This window comes from Dermacentor silvarum, chromosome 10, assembly GCF_013339745.2.
Source record: "Dermacentor silvarum isolate Dsil-2018 chromosome 10, BIME_Dsil_1.4, whole genome shotgun sequence".
NCBI classification, from domain to species: domain Eukaryota; kingdom Metazoa; phylum Arthropoda; class Arachnida; order Ixodida; family Ixodidae; genus Dermacentor; species Dermacentor silvarum.
In genome coordinates, this window is record NC_051163.1 from 60457603 (window position 1) to 60472819 (window position 15217).

A 15217-nucleotide genomic window follows, 5' to 3' on the forward strand; every position below is an offset into this window, starting at 1 on the left:
CTTTGGAGTGTCCATATAATTGCTATCGCAATAAAATGTTTGCTAAGAACGTGACCTATCTTGTTGAAAGAACACACTAAAGAATGATAGCAGGTCAGTGCCTATCAGAGTTTTGAAAGGAGGACGATGCTATGAAAATATTTGATGAAACTCAACGTTGAATATGCGTATTTTCTGACCCAAGCGTTTCTTTCGCGTAAGGGTTAAGCTAATGTGCTCCTTGAATCAATGAAATTTGACATCAGATAGTGGGCTTCATCCGGTTTGTCTACAGCAGCGTAGTGACCCGCTTCAAGTATAACCGCCTCGATGAAATTGTGCACTCTAACTATGTAGCCGCTTATGCTGTTAGAACCAGTCCTGCACATTCCATACAACGCCAGGCGAGTTTTGGTACTGCCACGCTCCTATCCAGTGCAGTGTACGGAAGAAAGCTCTCAGGTTGGTCGACGGAAGCAGTGTGTCCACTTGGCCCGTGTAGAACAGCACTTGACTGGAGTTAAGCAGCAGCTCTATCTGAGCGCTGATGTCGGTCACCATGTCCGGTGCTAAGCTGGCCATGAAGATTTGACTGTATGGTTCGAACTCAACGTCAAGTCCAACATGTATAGCTTCCCTGAAAGCCGCCGTATTGACGTAGTGGGAGTACTGGATAATATTTGCAGGCTTCTCAGAATACAGAGCGCTCGCTTGGTTGTTGTACAGCGTGAGATTTTGAAATAAAGTTGGGTTTGTGTTGTCGGTGAATACTGTTTGGAGCAAGAGGTAAAGAGCTTCTTTCACTCTACGAGACGCAAAGAGGTTTCTCATAGTCTGGAACTGCTTCGCGAAAGTGGCGCGACCTTCCTCAGTGAGCATTGAAGCACGGTACAGGAATTCGCTGGAGTCGGCTATATCGAAGATTGGCCCCAGGAATCCGACCCCAGCAATTGTTCCTTGGAGCTTGAGAGGTACCGACTTGACTTTGTGTTTGAGCAGATGGTATGCGATACCAACGGCGTATCTCCCTGAAAAAAACAAAAACAAAAAAAAGAACAGAACAAGAAATTCAAACTTAAATTTGATTACACGGCGACTTGTGCAGAGTATTCAAACCTTCGTTACAAACTCAGGCTAAGGCATTTTGTGTCGTGTTGCGCGTGAGCCTCGTAACAAGAGCACAAGTTGCCTACAATAAATGTGTGTGAGCAGATGACTACGGCACTCCGCGCGTTGTATTCACTGAAGGTTGAGAGTGAATGCGTACATTAAAGAAAGCTTGGGGTAGGAAATAGGATTATGTCATGACACAGGAAAAAAAAAACGTGCAAGGAAAAGATATGATAATATAACTGAACTGACAATGGGTAGGAGCCTGTGCTATCAGAGTTTTGCAGTCTTCTGCCAGAGTGGAAGTGAATTTTGCCTTGCAAACAGAATATGTGCCGACAAAGGCCGGAAGGCGTGCTGCTCGCGAAAGGTACACATCAAAAGAAAGATCTGTGTGAAAGGAATGGCAAGAAGATCGCTTAATCACGGCTCATGTTCTCGTACCAGCACACAGAAAACACAAGATTTTCGTCTGCATTACCCTTTGCACGAGAAGTGAGAGCGCAAATCTTTGTAATACTAGGATATTATGCCACGGTGGCCTTGTATGGAAAATGAAGAATACGAAAGAAAACGGCATTACTACAGATTCAAAATTTTTACAGAATAAGTAAATGCGACACGTGTGTAAAAGCGACACTTGTCAAGCTTGCTGGTAAGCAAAAACAATTTTATTAGATCCCGTTGGTGCTTGGGACAGTGTATAAGACAAATGCTTGTCATATTGATGGGAAATCTGTTAAAACCAAAGCAAGCTCCAGCTTGCACTTGATTTGACTGAAGAATATTTATATGTGCTCGAACGTTTCCCCATCCTCGGTGTTAGTGGCAGGCCTATCACCTGCATTAATTCACTGTAGATATCATTTGCAGAGAAACACGCAAGGAGGTTGCTGGTAATGGACACTTCCGTGAAAAAATAAATTTCGGTAGCATTTTTAATGTGAACTGGCTGCTCATTGCTATCCCGGGTTAACGCATCTTAATTTGTACTTCCCAAGCCATAAAATAAAGTACAAAAAGGTGTCATTGCATAAGCTAGAGCACTGCACGGGCTCGGGCTTACCCGAAAGCCCGAGCCCGGCCCGGCCCGTGGGCCGGGCCGGGCCGGGTAGCACAGTTTTTTCACGGGCTCGGGCCGGGCTCGGGCACGGCGTGTGCTTTTTGACTCGGGCCCGGGCCGGGCTCGGGTTTTTTGAAGCGGGCCCGGGCCGGGCTCGGGCTTTCTGGTGGTGTGGATGTAATGTGCAGCAAGTTATTCTCGGGTGTCTCAACTCTGAAAAACATTATTTTTCGGTCTCGGGCCGGGTTCGGGCCGGTTTCGAGTCGGGCCGGGGCCGGGCTCGGGCCTAGGGTAAAGGGGTGGCGGGCCGGGCCGGGCGGGTAATGTAGATTATTTCCGGGCCCGGGCCGGGCCCGGGTCTCGCCATAAAAGTTTTGATCGGGCTCGGGCGGGCCGCCCAACGTAAAAACGGGCCCGGGCCGGGCCCGGGCTGAAAAAATCGGCCCGTGCAGTGCTCTAGCATAAGCTGTCAAAATTTTCAACCAGTTAGAACGTAAAAAACTAAAAAGAAAATCCGTATTGATGGCCATAAGTGAAACTTAGGGAACTCACTGACAGGAGCTTTCAGGCTATTCTGTGGAGGTTGTTTCTAGCTATTGTACTAGAAAATGAAATAATTTTTCAGCACAAAAAAGAATGGCAGTTTCACCCGAAGCCGAAGCATTGAAACCGATAACAAGCTTTAGCGTAACGTTCAAGCTCCTGCCACGGTGTTCAAACAATGCGCTGCGTGACAAGGTGCGATGCAATACGCGGGACAACTGCTGCGTCGCAGCAGGAACAGCAGTACCCTGACACGTCACCACTTTTGTGTGTCACAACTTTAGCGTGTCACCGCTTGTCGCAACACCAGACGTGTCACAACTTTTAGCGCAATGAAGAACGCCAGCCCAGGCATCGCACCTGAGTGGTGCGCCAGACGAGACCGACGGCAAACCATTGGCTGTTTTTCAGCGTGTGATGCAAGAATAGACAAATGTAGCTCGAGGTTTGCTATCCGTTTCGCTCCGACCAGTGTATGCACGCGTTAAACGCACACAGCTGCTCAGCATGAACGCTAATGTGTGTGTGTGTGCGCACCACGCTTATGCGATCGAGCAGCGGGAGTTTATGCAAATTTATGTATGCAAGTTTTTGAAAGCAAATAAAGGAAGATTCCCACCTCCGTACGACTCTCCGGCGACATAGAAGTCTCTCTCCTTGTATTCAGGGAAGAGAATCAGGAACTGGCCCAGAAATTCAGCGACAGCCGCGCTGATGTCCTCCAGACTGTGTGCGTAACCCGAGGGATCCTTCGTAAAGCTGTAGCCAGCCCCAACAGGAACGTCCAGGTAGATGACGCTAACGTTCTTTTGAATAGTCCGGAGCCGCTTGTACAAGTTTCCGTCGCCGTTTATCGCCAATGGTCCGATTTCGAGAAATTGTCCGAAAAGAGATGATAGTCCGGGACCTCCCTGTGTCCAAAGCACAAGCGGAGTGGCGGACGTGTGCTCCTGAAAAATTGGTTAGTTGCCATGTTGCAATTTCTAATTTTATGGTTTCGGTTACCATGTGGCAGTACAGTATTGCATTCGCCAGTATTGCGAGTTTGAAGCACTAGGATGTAGCTGTGATACAATGCGCATGTGAAGAAGAAAACTTGCAGCCACAGCTTCGTTGGGGTTGCAGACGAACTGGCTTAAAAGGCTGTGCCAGCGCTCGGTATATTATATAATATTTATGTAATATATTTTACTTATACTATTATTTTGCGTGCTAACAGAAAGAGGAAATACAGGCAGAATCGATCTCAAGAGTGCAGTTTCACTAAAATTGATTTGTTGCTTGTACAGCTTCGCGAGGCAATTTAACCGAAAGATGTTTTATTTTACTTTGTTTTTACTTTTCAAATTGCTGTCATGCTTTAAAACTGGCTTTGTATAAGCTCCGAAATAGCTAAGAAAATACTCTTCGTATTACGAGCTGAAAGCCTACTGTGCACCAAATGGTATTCACAGTGCTGTGTAACGAATAGATCTTGTGTTGTGCTTGGTCTCAACACAGGCTATACCTTAGATATTCTTTATCAGACACTCCGCACGATTATCTATTTTTCTAGAAGGCGCTTTATGCTCTTTCTACCTATTACGCTTAGCAAATGGACCCATCTACATGTATATTCACATTTCATTTTGATTGTGTTGCCGGAATCCTCCTGCTGCAAATATAAATAAGAATGTTATGAAAGCGTGTTTATTCCGAATATTAGCTTCTCCAGCGATATCGACGTTCGTGTCGAGGTATTATTATGTTAATGAAATAGCTGCAGTTGTAGATAAAACGGGGAAAAATACTGCCGAATGGTGATCGGATGAAAGAGCGATTAGAAAATCGCAAAATGAATTTATTGTTATGATAATCATACCGAAAGAGAGCGTCAGTCTTATCTTTTCTCTGCAAGATATGGCATACTCTACAGCTGCTCTTGAAAGAAGACAATGAACGATAAAAAATACATATTCCTTATCTTGAAACGGGGCTAAGCATTAGTGGCTGCAATGTGTAGGTTGAAGTGACAGCGTCAGATGCAGTGATGGTGATCATTAATATATAATCATCATGGTCACACCAGTGCTGTCAGATTGTACGCTTAACGTGTGTGGGCTCGCCCATTTTTTCCTTGCTTTCTTCAAGAAAGAACTAAAAGAGTATTTGAAGAAGCGTGGTCAGCTGTTGCGTACTCGCCTGCGTGCTAATCTGCGGGATAAGCGACGTAGGAAGAGAGGCCTTAGAGAAGGTAAGTGAAGAATAAAGAAAAAAAGACACGTAACTCGTTATTTAGTCATTACAAAAACGAATAATAAGTGAACCTATATCTTCAAGTGTAGAGCTGAAAATCCTGACTGTTAATATGGTAAAATCTTTTCACAAGGCGCAAACGGTGAGTCATAACTTCAAGGGCGACAGCACACATGTATGAAACCAAGAAGTTGATGATTTTACGCTATTATTAGGGTCGAGATTAAAGCCCGATATATTTTATTGCGGGCTCGAAGTCCAAGCAGGCTAGAGCGTAATGGCCACATAAATACAAAGAGCGCTATACAAAGCAATTGGTACAACATCAACCAGGAACAAAGAAGTAAGCTGTATAATTATTAGTGTCAAAGTCTGTCAAAGGTCGAGCGTTTCCACGCGATATGTGGTAACTGGCTTCGCCGTGCCTTTAAAATCTGCGTTCAAGCTGAAAATGATTAAGCGACAGCATGGTCCCGCAAAGTAACGCAGTATTGCCATTACATAATTAAGTCGGCTGGTGTACGGGATGGTTAGTCCAAACCATTGACGGGATGCCTCGAAACGCCAGCGGCATACATCGTGGAAGCTTTGATCAGCCGCGTAATCAATAGTTTAAGAACCCAGTAAGTGCTCTTTCACTGCAAAGCAATAGCGAACGGGTGTAAGGTGAAAGAGGAGCATGAAGACAGGAGGCACTGAGTGACAACTTCGTAGCTCGTGCGCTCCTGTCTTGTTCGTCCGTCTATTTTACGGTGCAGTTCGTTCTGGGAAGCGAACTTTTACCTGAGCTCGTGTGTAGAGGAAGAAGAGATGGCTCCCGAGTGTCTTGTTCACAGTGATGAAGCCCGAGTGAGCAGTGACGTTCACCTCGTCTTTGAAACAGCTTCACTCTGCTTATAGCCCTGGCGTCGTTACAGTTGTTCTGTTCTATAAAGGGTGTCAGGAACAGTGGCCCAGAACCTGTGGAGCTGCAGAAGATGGACATTTATTGAGGACATCATCTAGTAAAGACTCAGACCCTCTTATTGCTACTCTCGTACATTGCCATTTCTACAGGAAATTCCTGCGCGCGTTCAAGACTACATTATGCCAGTAGGAATTAGATGATAAGAAAGACGTGTTTGCCTTCATTTTTGCTTAAACAGATTGTAACGCGATTCGGCGGTAACTGCTTCTAATGTAGAAAAGCGTATTGGTCGAGTGGTGCAAAATTTGTATCGCTCAAAATCGATATTTATTATTATTACTGTCAACTGGAAGTTGAGTGAGGAAGTATTATTGACACGCGTACTTGTTTATCTTTTACCTGTGTCCGCGTTTCACCGGCTAAGAGATGTTAAAAGTTGGCGCACAGCGCAGGATGCGCCTTTCGCTATCTGAAGTTTCTCGAATGTTATCGCTACCCGCCGGGGTGGCTCAGTCAGCTAAGGCGTTGCGCTGCTGAGCACAAGGTCGCGGGATCGAATCCCGGCCCCGGCGGCCGCATTTCGATGGAGGCGAAATGCGAAAACGCTCGTGTGCTAGCATTGTAGTGCACGCTAAAGAACCCCAGGTGGTCAAAATTAATCCGGAGCCCTCCACTACGGCGTGCCTCATAATCAGAACTGGTTTTGGCACGTAAAACCCCAGAAAGATGAAGAAGATGATGATGAATGTTATCGCTGGCTATAACCCCTATCTGTTGTCACCGAACCTTGTGTAATGAGATGGTATGCGCGACACGAATTGTGTAGTACTTTCTGGAAGGTGCGCGGGCAGCAGCGATTACGCTGGAACGTTCCAAAAGTCATGTATAAAAGCAGACGTGCTTGACCCGTAGACGAGATTTTCGACGAACGACGAATGTGCTTGCCGCTATCATTGTGCTGAGTGTTAGTTCTCTTGCTGGGCCCAGGGTTGCCCAACGAACAGTTAGTTTCGTGGCTTGTGTTAGGCCACTATGGTTCTTCACCTTCAGTACAGTGTGACGATATGCACGCAAAACAATACGTTTCTATTTTTCGCTTGCTTACGCAGCCAGCAATAAAAGACACACAATACTGATTCACATGTCGTCGTATTGTAGCGTATATAGTGCAGAATAATTAAACACAACAATATTTATTACGCTTGCACTGTGCTAAGTGAGTTGGAAGCCTAGAAGCCTAGTTAAAACATTCAAGAAGCTAGGTCGATCACCTGCTCTGGTGTTTACTCCAGCCTTGTACCACTAGTGCAAGCTGCCCACACTTTTTTTTTTTTCGTTTCTATAAAAAGGGTGCTTTTTCATTCAACAGGATATCAGAAATTATTCGTGGATGCCAAGTGCAGGTTACCACCTTCAACATTTTATATGGAACCTCAGCAATTCTATAGATCCAGTGTAAAAATGTCCACAAGACATGAATCGAACGAGCGTGGCAACTACATTTAGTTTCTATAAGAGGGATAGTTTGTATTTCGAATATAACTGGTTTCAGCGTCTTTCAGAGCGCATGGAGTGTTACCTGATCAGATATATATTGTGCTAAGATTGAATGATACAACTGCCTTGATACGTGTTTTACAGAACTCTCAGTTCGGAATATAGCGCTTAACTCGCTAGATTTCTTAGTGCACTGTGGAATTAGTATATTTATTCAATTCCAGCTTCTTATTTTGCATTCAAGTAGCTTCAAACGCAGTTTGACATTCATTTGAGACAAAAAAAAATATTTTGTATTTTGCGTGCCGTAACCAGGATATCATTACGAGGCACCCTGTAGTGGGGGACTCCGGATTAATGTTGGCCACCTTGGTTTCTTTGACGTGCACGCGATGCATGGTACACGGGCGTTTTGCGTTTCGCCCCCATCAAAATGCGGCCGCCTTGGCCGGGATTTGAATCCCGCACCCTCTAGCTTAGCGGTGCAACGCCTAAGCCATTACGCCACCACGGCGCGTATACAAAGGAAAGAGCAAAAGAACAAAAGAATATACTTATACTGGTAGCCAATGCCCTTTCAAACCAGTATTTGTTGTGAAATGCTAAATGTTTGCGCGATGTGCTAGCGCAAAAAAAAAAAAAGACCGTTACAACGGCATGAAGACACAAGCGCTGCTCGTTGCACTAAAACTTTAGCTTCGCAGGTTGTGCCTTTGATCAAGTTGGTAATCTATGACAGCACAACTTTTTAGTGGGATTCATATTTTCGCTATTAGGTACCACCAGCTCGACGAATGGCACAGCCAGTCAGCATATCTTGTTTTGCAGGTTGATACTCACTAAATGACACATCAGAACCATCGCATACATCTCTAGGGCCGTGTGCCAAAACATGGTGAAACCCTCTGTGGTTTATAGATGCAAGACTTCTAAAAGTCGAATTTTGTCTGAGAAATTGGTTTCCACGAAAAGCGTATTTTGTCTGGAAAACTTAACTGCGCTCACCAATGAATGAACTCGAGGGTTGATGTGAAGACGACGACTATCCAGACGTTTCCTCGCTTCATTCTGTATGACCGAAGCAATTGCGTTTGCCCTATGTGGCCAGTAGTGCCAGGTGAGTGCTCGTCGGCACCGGGTCGCGAGCTTTTACGTACAGCAGCGCGAGTCGTAAGCAGTTTCTGACGTCGCCGTATGACAAATTGCGGTGTCTCTTTTCTTTGTTTAGAGCCTCTACGTTTACCCTTCTTACTTTGGCACTCATAGGTGTACCGTCTCGGGAACTATGAGTTGTTTTTATATCCAAATCGTGCCCCGTTAAAAAGCGCCAGCCTCTCGTACTTACTTTTGTGTGAAAAAACTGCTTTAGTCACATTAAACAACTGGTACGCTGCGTCCATGACGCAGCAGGTCAGTGGACGCTGCCCGTACGTCTATCCAGCATTCCTCTATATAAGGCAGGAATGTTTAAAGCGTAGCTTTGCGAAAACTTGCTTTCGGACGACCGTAACGGAAATACCGTTTTCCGTTTATACGTGCCGAATTGCAAAGTTTGTGAAAGCCCCGAGTTTCAGGTAGATGCGAGCTTTTATGTGAATGACTAAGTGGGCATAATTGCGGTTTTCAAACCGTCCGATAGCATTAAGGTAAACCCGACCGCGCATAGAGTTAGCTAACACTGCGAATACTTCGTCCTTCTAAAAGAACAAAGCTAGCGTAATGTCTCGCCCACTATAACGACTGCTACACTAAAGCACCAGCTTGCAAACCTCATGCCAAAAAAATATGAATGATAACATCACTCGTGCGAAATACACAGTGGAGAGATGCGATACATAGAGGTTGACCAGAGGGAAACCCTAGAGGACGGAGCGGTAGAAAGATAAGAATGTAGAGGGAGAGAGGGAACAGACACATGATCACATCCAATCACGATCACCGCTCTCTTCATAGCACAGGATCACTTCTAACCACATAAACGCCAATGCACGCCAAAGCTCCTTGTGCAGGTTTGTTGATGGCTTATCCGGTTTGTACTGCAATATTGTTTGCTCTAACAGTGGTCTGCGATCAATTGAAACTACGGCTGTCGCGAGCGATTATCTATATACATTGCACCGAGGACAGTCAAACAAAACAAATTCAAGGATGTACTCGCAACTATAGGCATTTATCAGATGTAGCGTTGCGACTATTTCGATGTGAACGGCAAAATGCTTCCTAAATGCCACTCCTGTCACAGCAGAAAAAAAAGAAAGAAAAAAATAGGGTAGTCTGGTGTCGCCAGAGTTCAGATGGTTCAGATGCAATGCGAGGTGGTGCAAAGAGATGCCTTTGTTGTTTTTAAAACTTGGGGTGTTAGATACGGAGAATCTGACGTGTCGTGTAAGCCCGCGAAGTTTTCTAGCGGCATCTATTTCCGGAGTAGGTTCATAAGACATCTAAGCCTCTATTCTCGACACGCATGGCGGCTGCACGGCCGCCATTATGTGCCATGTTGACTCTCTCATTGGCTGTCAAGAGGTCACGTGTTTTGAAATTTGTGCCGGGAAACGGAAGCTTTACAAAATGCAATTTTGTGTTTTCATCAGAATGGCGAAACGTGGCGTGGAGCTGCAAACTTTATCGACTAATACTTTTTTGTGGTCCTTGGCACCTATATTGCGACTTTAGTGCTTTAAAAAGAAAGGGGATGGTAGCGTGCCGAAACCCGTGCAATGCACCTGCAATTTCGCGAATATGTGGTGGCGTTCCAAGATAGCTGGCATGTCAGCTTGTTGATTGGTGAAGAGCGTCACAGGAAGGGCTGTTTCATAAACGTAAATTTCACGTTGCGTGAAGTTGCGTGGGGCCGCCATTGCAGAGATTATCCGCCATAATTTGTGGTGCGACGAGCCGCGCGAATTATGGTAATGAGCGGCCATATGCAATAGCAGTCGGGAGGCATGCGTATACATCGCCGCATTTTCCCTGTCATTAGGAGCCATGGAAACCTTTTGTTCACAACGCGGGCTTATAGCATTTGCATCGCTCTCGGGTAGTGTTGGTATTTCTGTTTTGAACCATCCTTTTTTATTAAAAACAAATTTATTTGAAATAATATTGGTTGAAACTAGCAAACTTTCTGCGAGTTTTTGCACATTTCACTACTGCGTTTGTATCCTAATCAATATTAATGACTTTTCGCGTCATCAAAGGCTATGACAAAGGTGACTTTTTAAGTTATAAAAAAATGTGCGCAAGGCGGCGCCTTGAAGTTCCCTCTCGCGGTGCGAGTAAGCAGCGAACTGCACAAGAGATGGCAGCGCCGGAGCTCGCCCCGCGCAAGCAGATACCTGTGGCGCGCGAAACGCTATCGATGAAATTCGGCCGCTTCTCAGCCAGACGAGTCGGGCTGAGTCTCTTGTGTTTCACGAGATGGCGATAACGCGGCCTTGAGCGTGCGCTCATCATCACTGGTAGGTCGCGTATGTTGTCTCAATTGCTAGAAAGCAAACGCGTGGGCGCCAATATACAATGACTCATTCCGTTTCCCCAGGACACGCGTGCTAGCTAATGAAGCAGACGACAGCTTGTGCGCATGCAGACGACGGAAGCGAGAAACGATTTGGATGGAATAATCGTACGCTTTGAGCTAGCTGCTTTATTTTTACTAGGGAGGAAAACTGTTTTGCTTTATGAAGAACGCTAGGCTCAATGTCTACATTACAGTTTCTTAGGTGAAACGTCAAGTTTGCGTCACGTTACGAAAGCAAATTGGGGCTATCGGCGCCATTTTGTAAGCGTCGCGTCTACGTCATGCCTCGAAGAAAATGGCGGAATGTCCAGAATAGCGCCCCTACAGCCTTAAGCCGCTACCAGTGCCGGGACCAAGTGCCTATTTATATCAGAGGCTCCGGCAACGCCGGCGAAAAGTGCAAAAAGTCGCAAGAAGTTTGCTAGTTTCAACCAATATTATTTCAAATAAACGTGTTTTTAATAAAAATGATGGTTCAAAACACAAATGCCAACACCACCCGAGAGCGATGCAAATGCTATGAGCACGCGTTGTGAACAAAAGATTTTCATCGCCCCAAATGACAGGGAAAATGCGGCGATACGCATGCCTCTCCACTGTCATTGCATATGGCCGCTCATTACCATAATTCGCGTGGCTCGTCGCACCACAAATTATAGCGGAAAATCTCTGCAATGGTGGCCGAGCGCAACGTCACGCAACGTCAAATTGACGTTTACGAAACAGCCCTTCCTGTGACGCTCTTCACAGGATATTCCTTCAGCCAATCAGCAAGCTGACATGCCGGCTATCTTGGGACGCCACCACATATTCGCGAAATTGCAGATGCATTGCACGAGCTTCTGCACGCTACCGTCCACTTTCTTTTTAAGCGCTAAAGTCGCAATAGAGGTGCCAAGGACCACAAAAAAGTATTAGTCGATAAAGTTTGCAGCTCCACGTCACGTTTCATCATTCTTACGAAAACGCAAAATTGCATTTAGCAAAACTTCCGTTTCCCGGCACAAATTTCAAAACACGTGACCTCCGGACAGCCAATGAGACAGCCAAGATGGCGGGTAATGGCGGCCGTGCAGCGTGTCCAGAATAGAGCCCTAATCGCTCAATGGCGACCACAGAACGATGACGATAACGATTAGTCTGCACCATGGCTCACCTGTCAGCGAACCGGAATCAATTGCATGGTGAAGACTGCTTCTGGTGCCTCTGACTATCCGCTTTTTATTGCGATAGCAATTATATCGTAACCGACAGTTACGACAACCGTTTCTAATAAAACTGATTTATTCTGGAAGAACCTGTGCCCGAGAACTCCAGAGACTCATCACTCAACAAAAACGCCTGCGTACATAGAGTTTCATATTACTATATGGCCTGCGAGCGTCGCCTCTTCGAACGTTGTTCTCTTCCTTTTTACCTCCTGTCGCGTGCCATTCATCCGATCCTCGAGCACGAGCCACCGGTCTGTCAGCACGTGGTGTGGGTACGTGCGGCGCAGCGTTGCCTTGCGGTGCCCTGCCTGACGCTTGTATTGTAGCGGTTCTTTGAGACACAGCTATGATGCGGCGAGCGTCTTTTCGGTCTCAGTATGCTGGCGGCAATATGGACACTCCAAAGCAGATTTCTGCCGTCGGCGTCGCCGTCGCCGACGCCGTGAGGCTCCCTATGACGTCAATGGAGATGAAATCGTCACCGCGCGCCGCCGAACGCTGTATGTGCGAGTGAAAGGGCCCGAGGGACGCGCGCTTTCACGGGGAGTGAACCCACGGCGGAGTAAAGTCCCTAGGGACTTTACGGCGGAGAACAAACGCGCGTTCTGCGCCGTGCTCCCTTAAGGGCTGCAGAAGTAGGCGTATCTTTCCTCCTTTACAATCACCATATATGTAGAGCAAACGCGACTTATTCCGACGCGGGAAAGGCCGTGGGGGAGGGGGAGGGAAGGGAGGCGACGTTTAGCTGCGGGACCAAGTGCCTATTTATATCAGAGGCTCCGGCAATAAAGCCCCTATATCCGGCAACAGTCACCAACGCCGCACGAATTTTGTGCGAACGCGGGCAAAACGCCGACGGCGTCGACAAAAGTTCTGCGTGTTGCCGGTGCTGCTGCATGTCCAAGTTTATACAGCTGATAAAGCTACTATAATTACTCCGTATAGCTCTCTACAAATTTGCTATCGCAATTGATGTTTCGCCTTTCAGGTGAAACTGCGACAACTTTTTTTTTACACTGACGAAATAACTACATGTGTAACAGAGATGGCGGCACCATATCGGCATGACAGCTCCCGATGCTAACAGCTTTCAATGGAGTTTTCTGGCGAATTCTGTGTACGAAATGATTCAAGCATGGGGGTTATTCTAGCGACTAACTCCATCCAAGGTGGGTGAAGCATATCATTGACAGCTGCAATGATGTCCTTTGTGGGAAGCGACCGTTGCCGTACGACCACATTGCGGGTCTGTATTGAACTTTATGCGGAAGATTATGCTGTCGACAAAAAGGTACAGTATGACCGTGTTCTACATTCCGACGTTCGCTACCGAAATCCCGACAGCACTCACTGTCCAAACGAAAATAAAAAACTAAACGTTCTTGCGATATATGCTGTTGCACGTGTCAGGTAGTACTGACGATGAAGCAAACAGTCGCAAAACTGTGAATGACGAAACTGATTCTTTATTGGGCGAACCAGTGCCCACAAAAGCAAGTTACACGCGAAGCACGATGACAGCGTCGAACACAGTCGTTGATCGTCGAAGTATATGATCAGCGGCAATGTGCGTCGGCTTTTATACATGAGTCATCGAAGGTTCCAGAGTAATCACTGGTGCCCGCGTGGCTTCCAGAAAGTACTAGACAATTCCCCTCGCTCCTACAATCAGATTACACAAGCGTCGGTGACAACAGACAACGAATAGAAGCATCGATAACGTTCGAGAAACTTCCGATACATGCAGGCGCGTGCTGCGCCGAGCGATAACGGTTAAAATTTGTTGGCCGGTGAAAAGCGGTCACCGGTGAAAGATAAACAAGTACACGTGGCACACGTGATTTATTGTCAACGAAACCTATAACACCCATTTCGCGTTATTTACGCACATATAAGTGCGAACTGAGCTGCCATTAGCGTGGTGGCTTTAGTTTTGATAAAGCCGGGTTAATGCTTAAGGAAAGTTTCTACGAAATAACTGTGCATTGTGTAGTGGAAATCAGACGGCAAGCGTCCAATGAGCACAAAGTTGGTCTGTTACTTGCCCACACTGTCCGATAGTTTTTTATTGTCATAGCTTTTTCACTTAGCAAATCAACCTTAAAATATGCCTGAACATTTTAGTCTTAAGACGTTTAAATGCTATACATTTACTCGCTTACGGAGACTGTGACCGGCCAAGTGCTGGAGCAAACACGAACACAAGTGCTGCGAAAAGCGTTTGCGTGTTGCATAAATTCGCGACTAAACAACGAAGGCTTCGCGTGTGTGAAACAAGACGCACACACAAAACGGAGACAGTGCGAGTTTAAAGAACACTGACCCCACTCAATCATCCTAATCAATGTTGTCCACAGTATTCGCTCATAAACATTGCAATTAATTCACGACAAGACACGTTTTCGATGACGTCTGCATGCGTTTTTCTGCGCGGGGATGGCTTATGCAATAATGGCTTATGATACATTGGCCATTACAAGCAAGAACAGCTGTCACTTTATTGAACTAGGCAGCCAATCCTAGCCAGCGGACTTTATCACGCGTAACGTAGTTGACGTAACGTCAAGCTCATTTTGTCAGTTCCAACTCGCCGTGGTGGCACAGTGGCTAGGGCGTTTTGCTGCTGAGTACTACATCATTCAGTACTACGTCCTTCATTCCCGGCAGCAGCCGGCCGCGTTTCGATGGGGGCGAAATGCAAAAACAGTGGCGTACCATGCTTTGACTTCACTTTAAAGGGTCTCAGGTGGTCAGAATTCATCTGGAGCGTTCCGCTAGGGTGTCTGTCATAGCCCTAGTGTTGCTTTTCGACGTCAACCCGCATGAATAAGCCGATTTACCCTATTTTGAGTGGTTGTAATGGGTGGCGGCTCGACGTTGTTACTTGGAATGCAAAGCGTTTAAGATCCGAAGTCAGGTTTAAGGCTGACACCCCAGTGGCTATGAAAACATGGAAGGGGGACTAAACAAGGGTCATCGGCAAATGCTAGATTTCCGGGGGTGTGCCAACATAAGCAATAAAAGAAACCGAGGGAGCGGAAAGAAGTTTCTAGCAAGTAAGGAGAAGTTGAATCTAAATGCTCATGCCAGTTAATGACACAAGACTGTGGGGAATCAGAGTGTGTCAGTCTATTTGCGTCATCCCGTATGTTTTA

General features: G+C 46.2%; 2 protein-coding genes across 2 annotated transcripts in view; both read right to left on the minus strand.

Annotated features, from left to right (window-relative positions):
• The window catches only part of LOC119465761 (probable serine carboxypeptidase CPVL), a 104401-nt gene that overhangs the window by 65815 nt on the left and 23369 nt on the right, over positions 1–15217 (minus strand). The gene's annotated exons all lie outside the window — the stretch shown is intronic.
• Positions 349–15217, minus strand: part of LOC119431575 (probable serine carboxypeptidase CPVL) — a 16380-nt gene continuing 1511 nt past the window's right edge. The window contains exons 2-3 of the mRNA XM_037699055.1: positions 3315–3606; positions 349–1007 (exon numbers count right to left, since the gene is read on the minus strand). Coding sequence (XP_037554983.1) covers positions 349–1007; positions 3315–3606 — 951 coding nt within the window. The remainder of the gene's footprint in view (positions 1008–3314; positions 3607–15217) is intronic.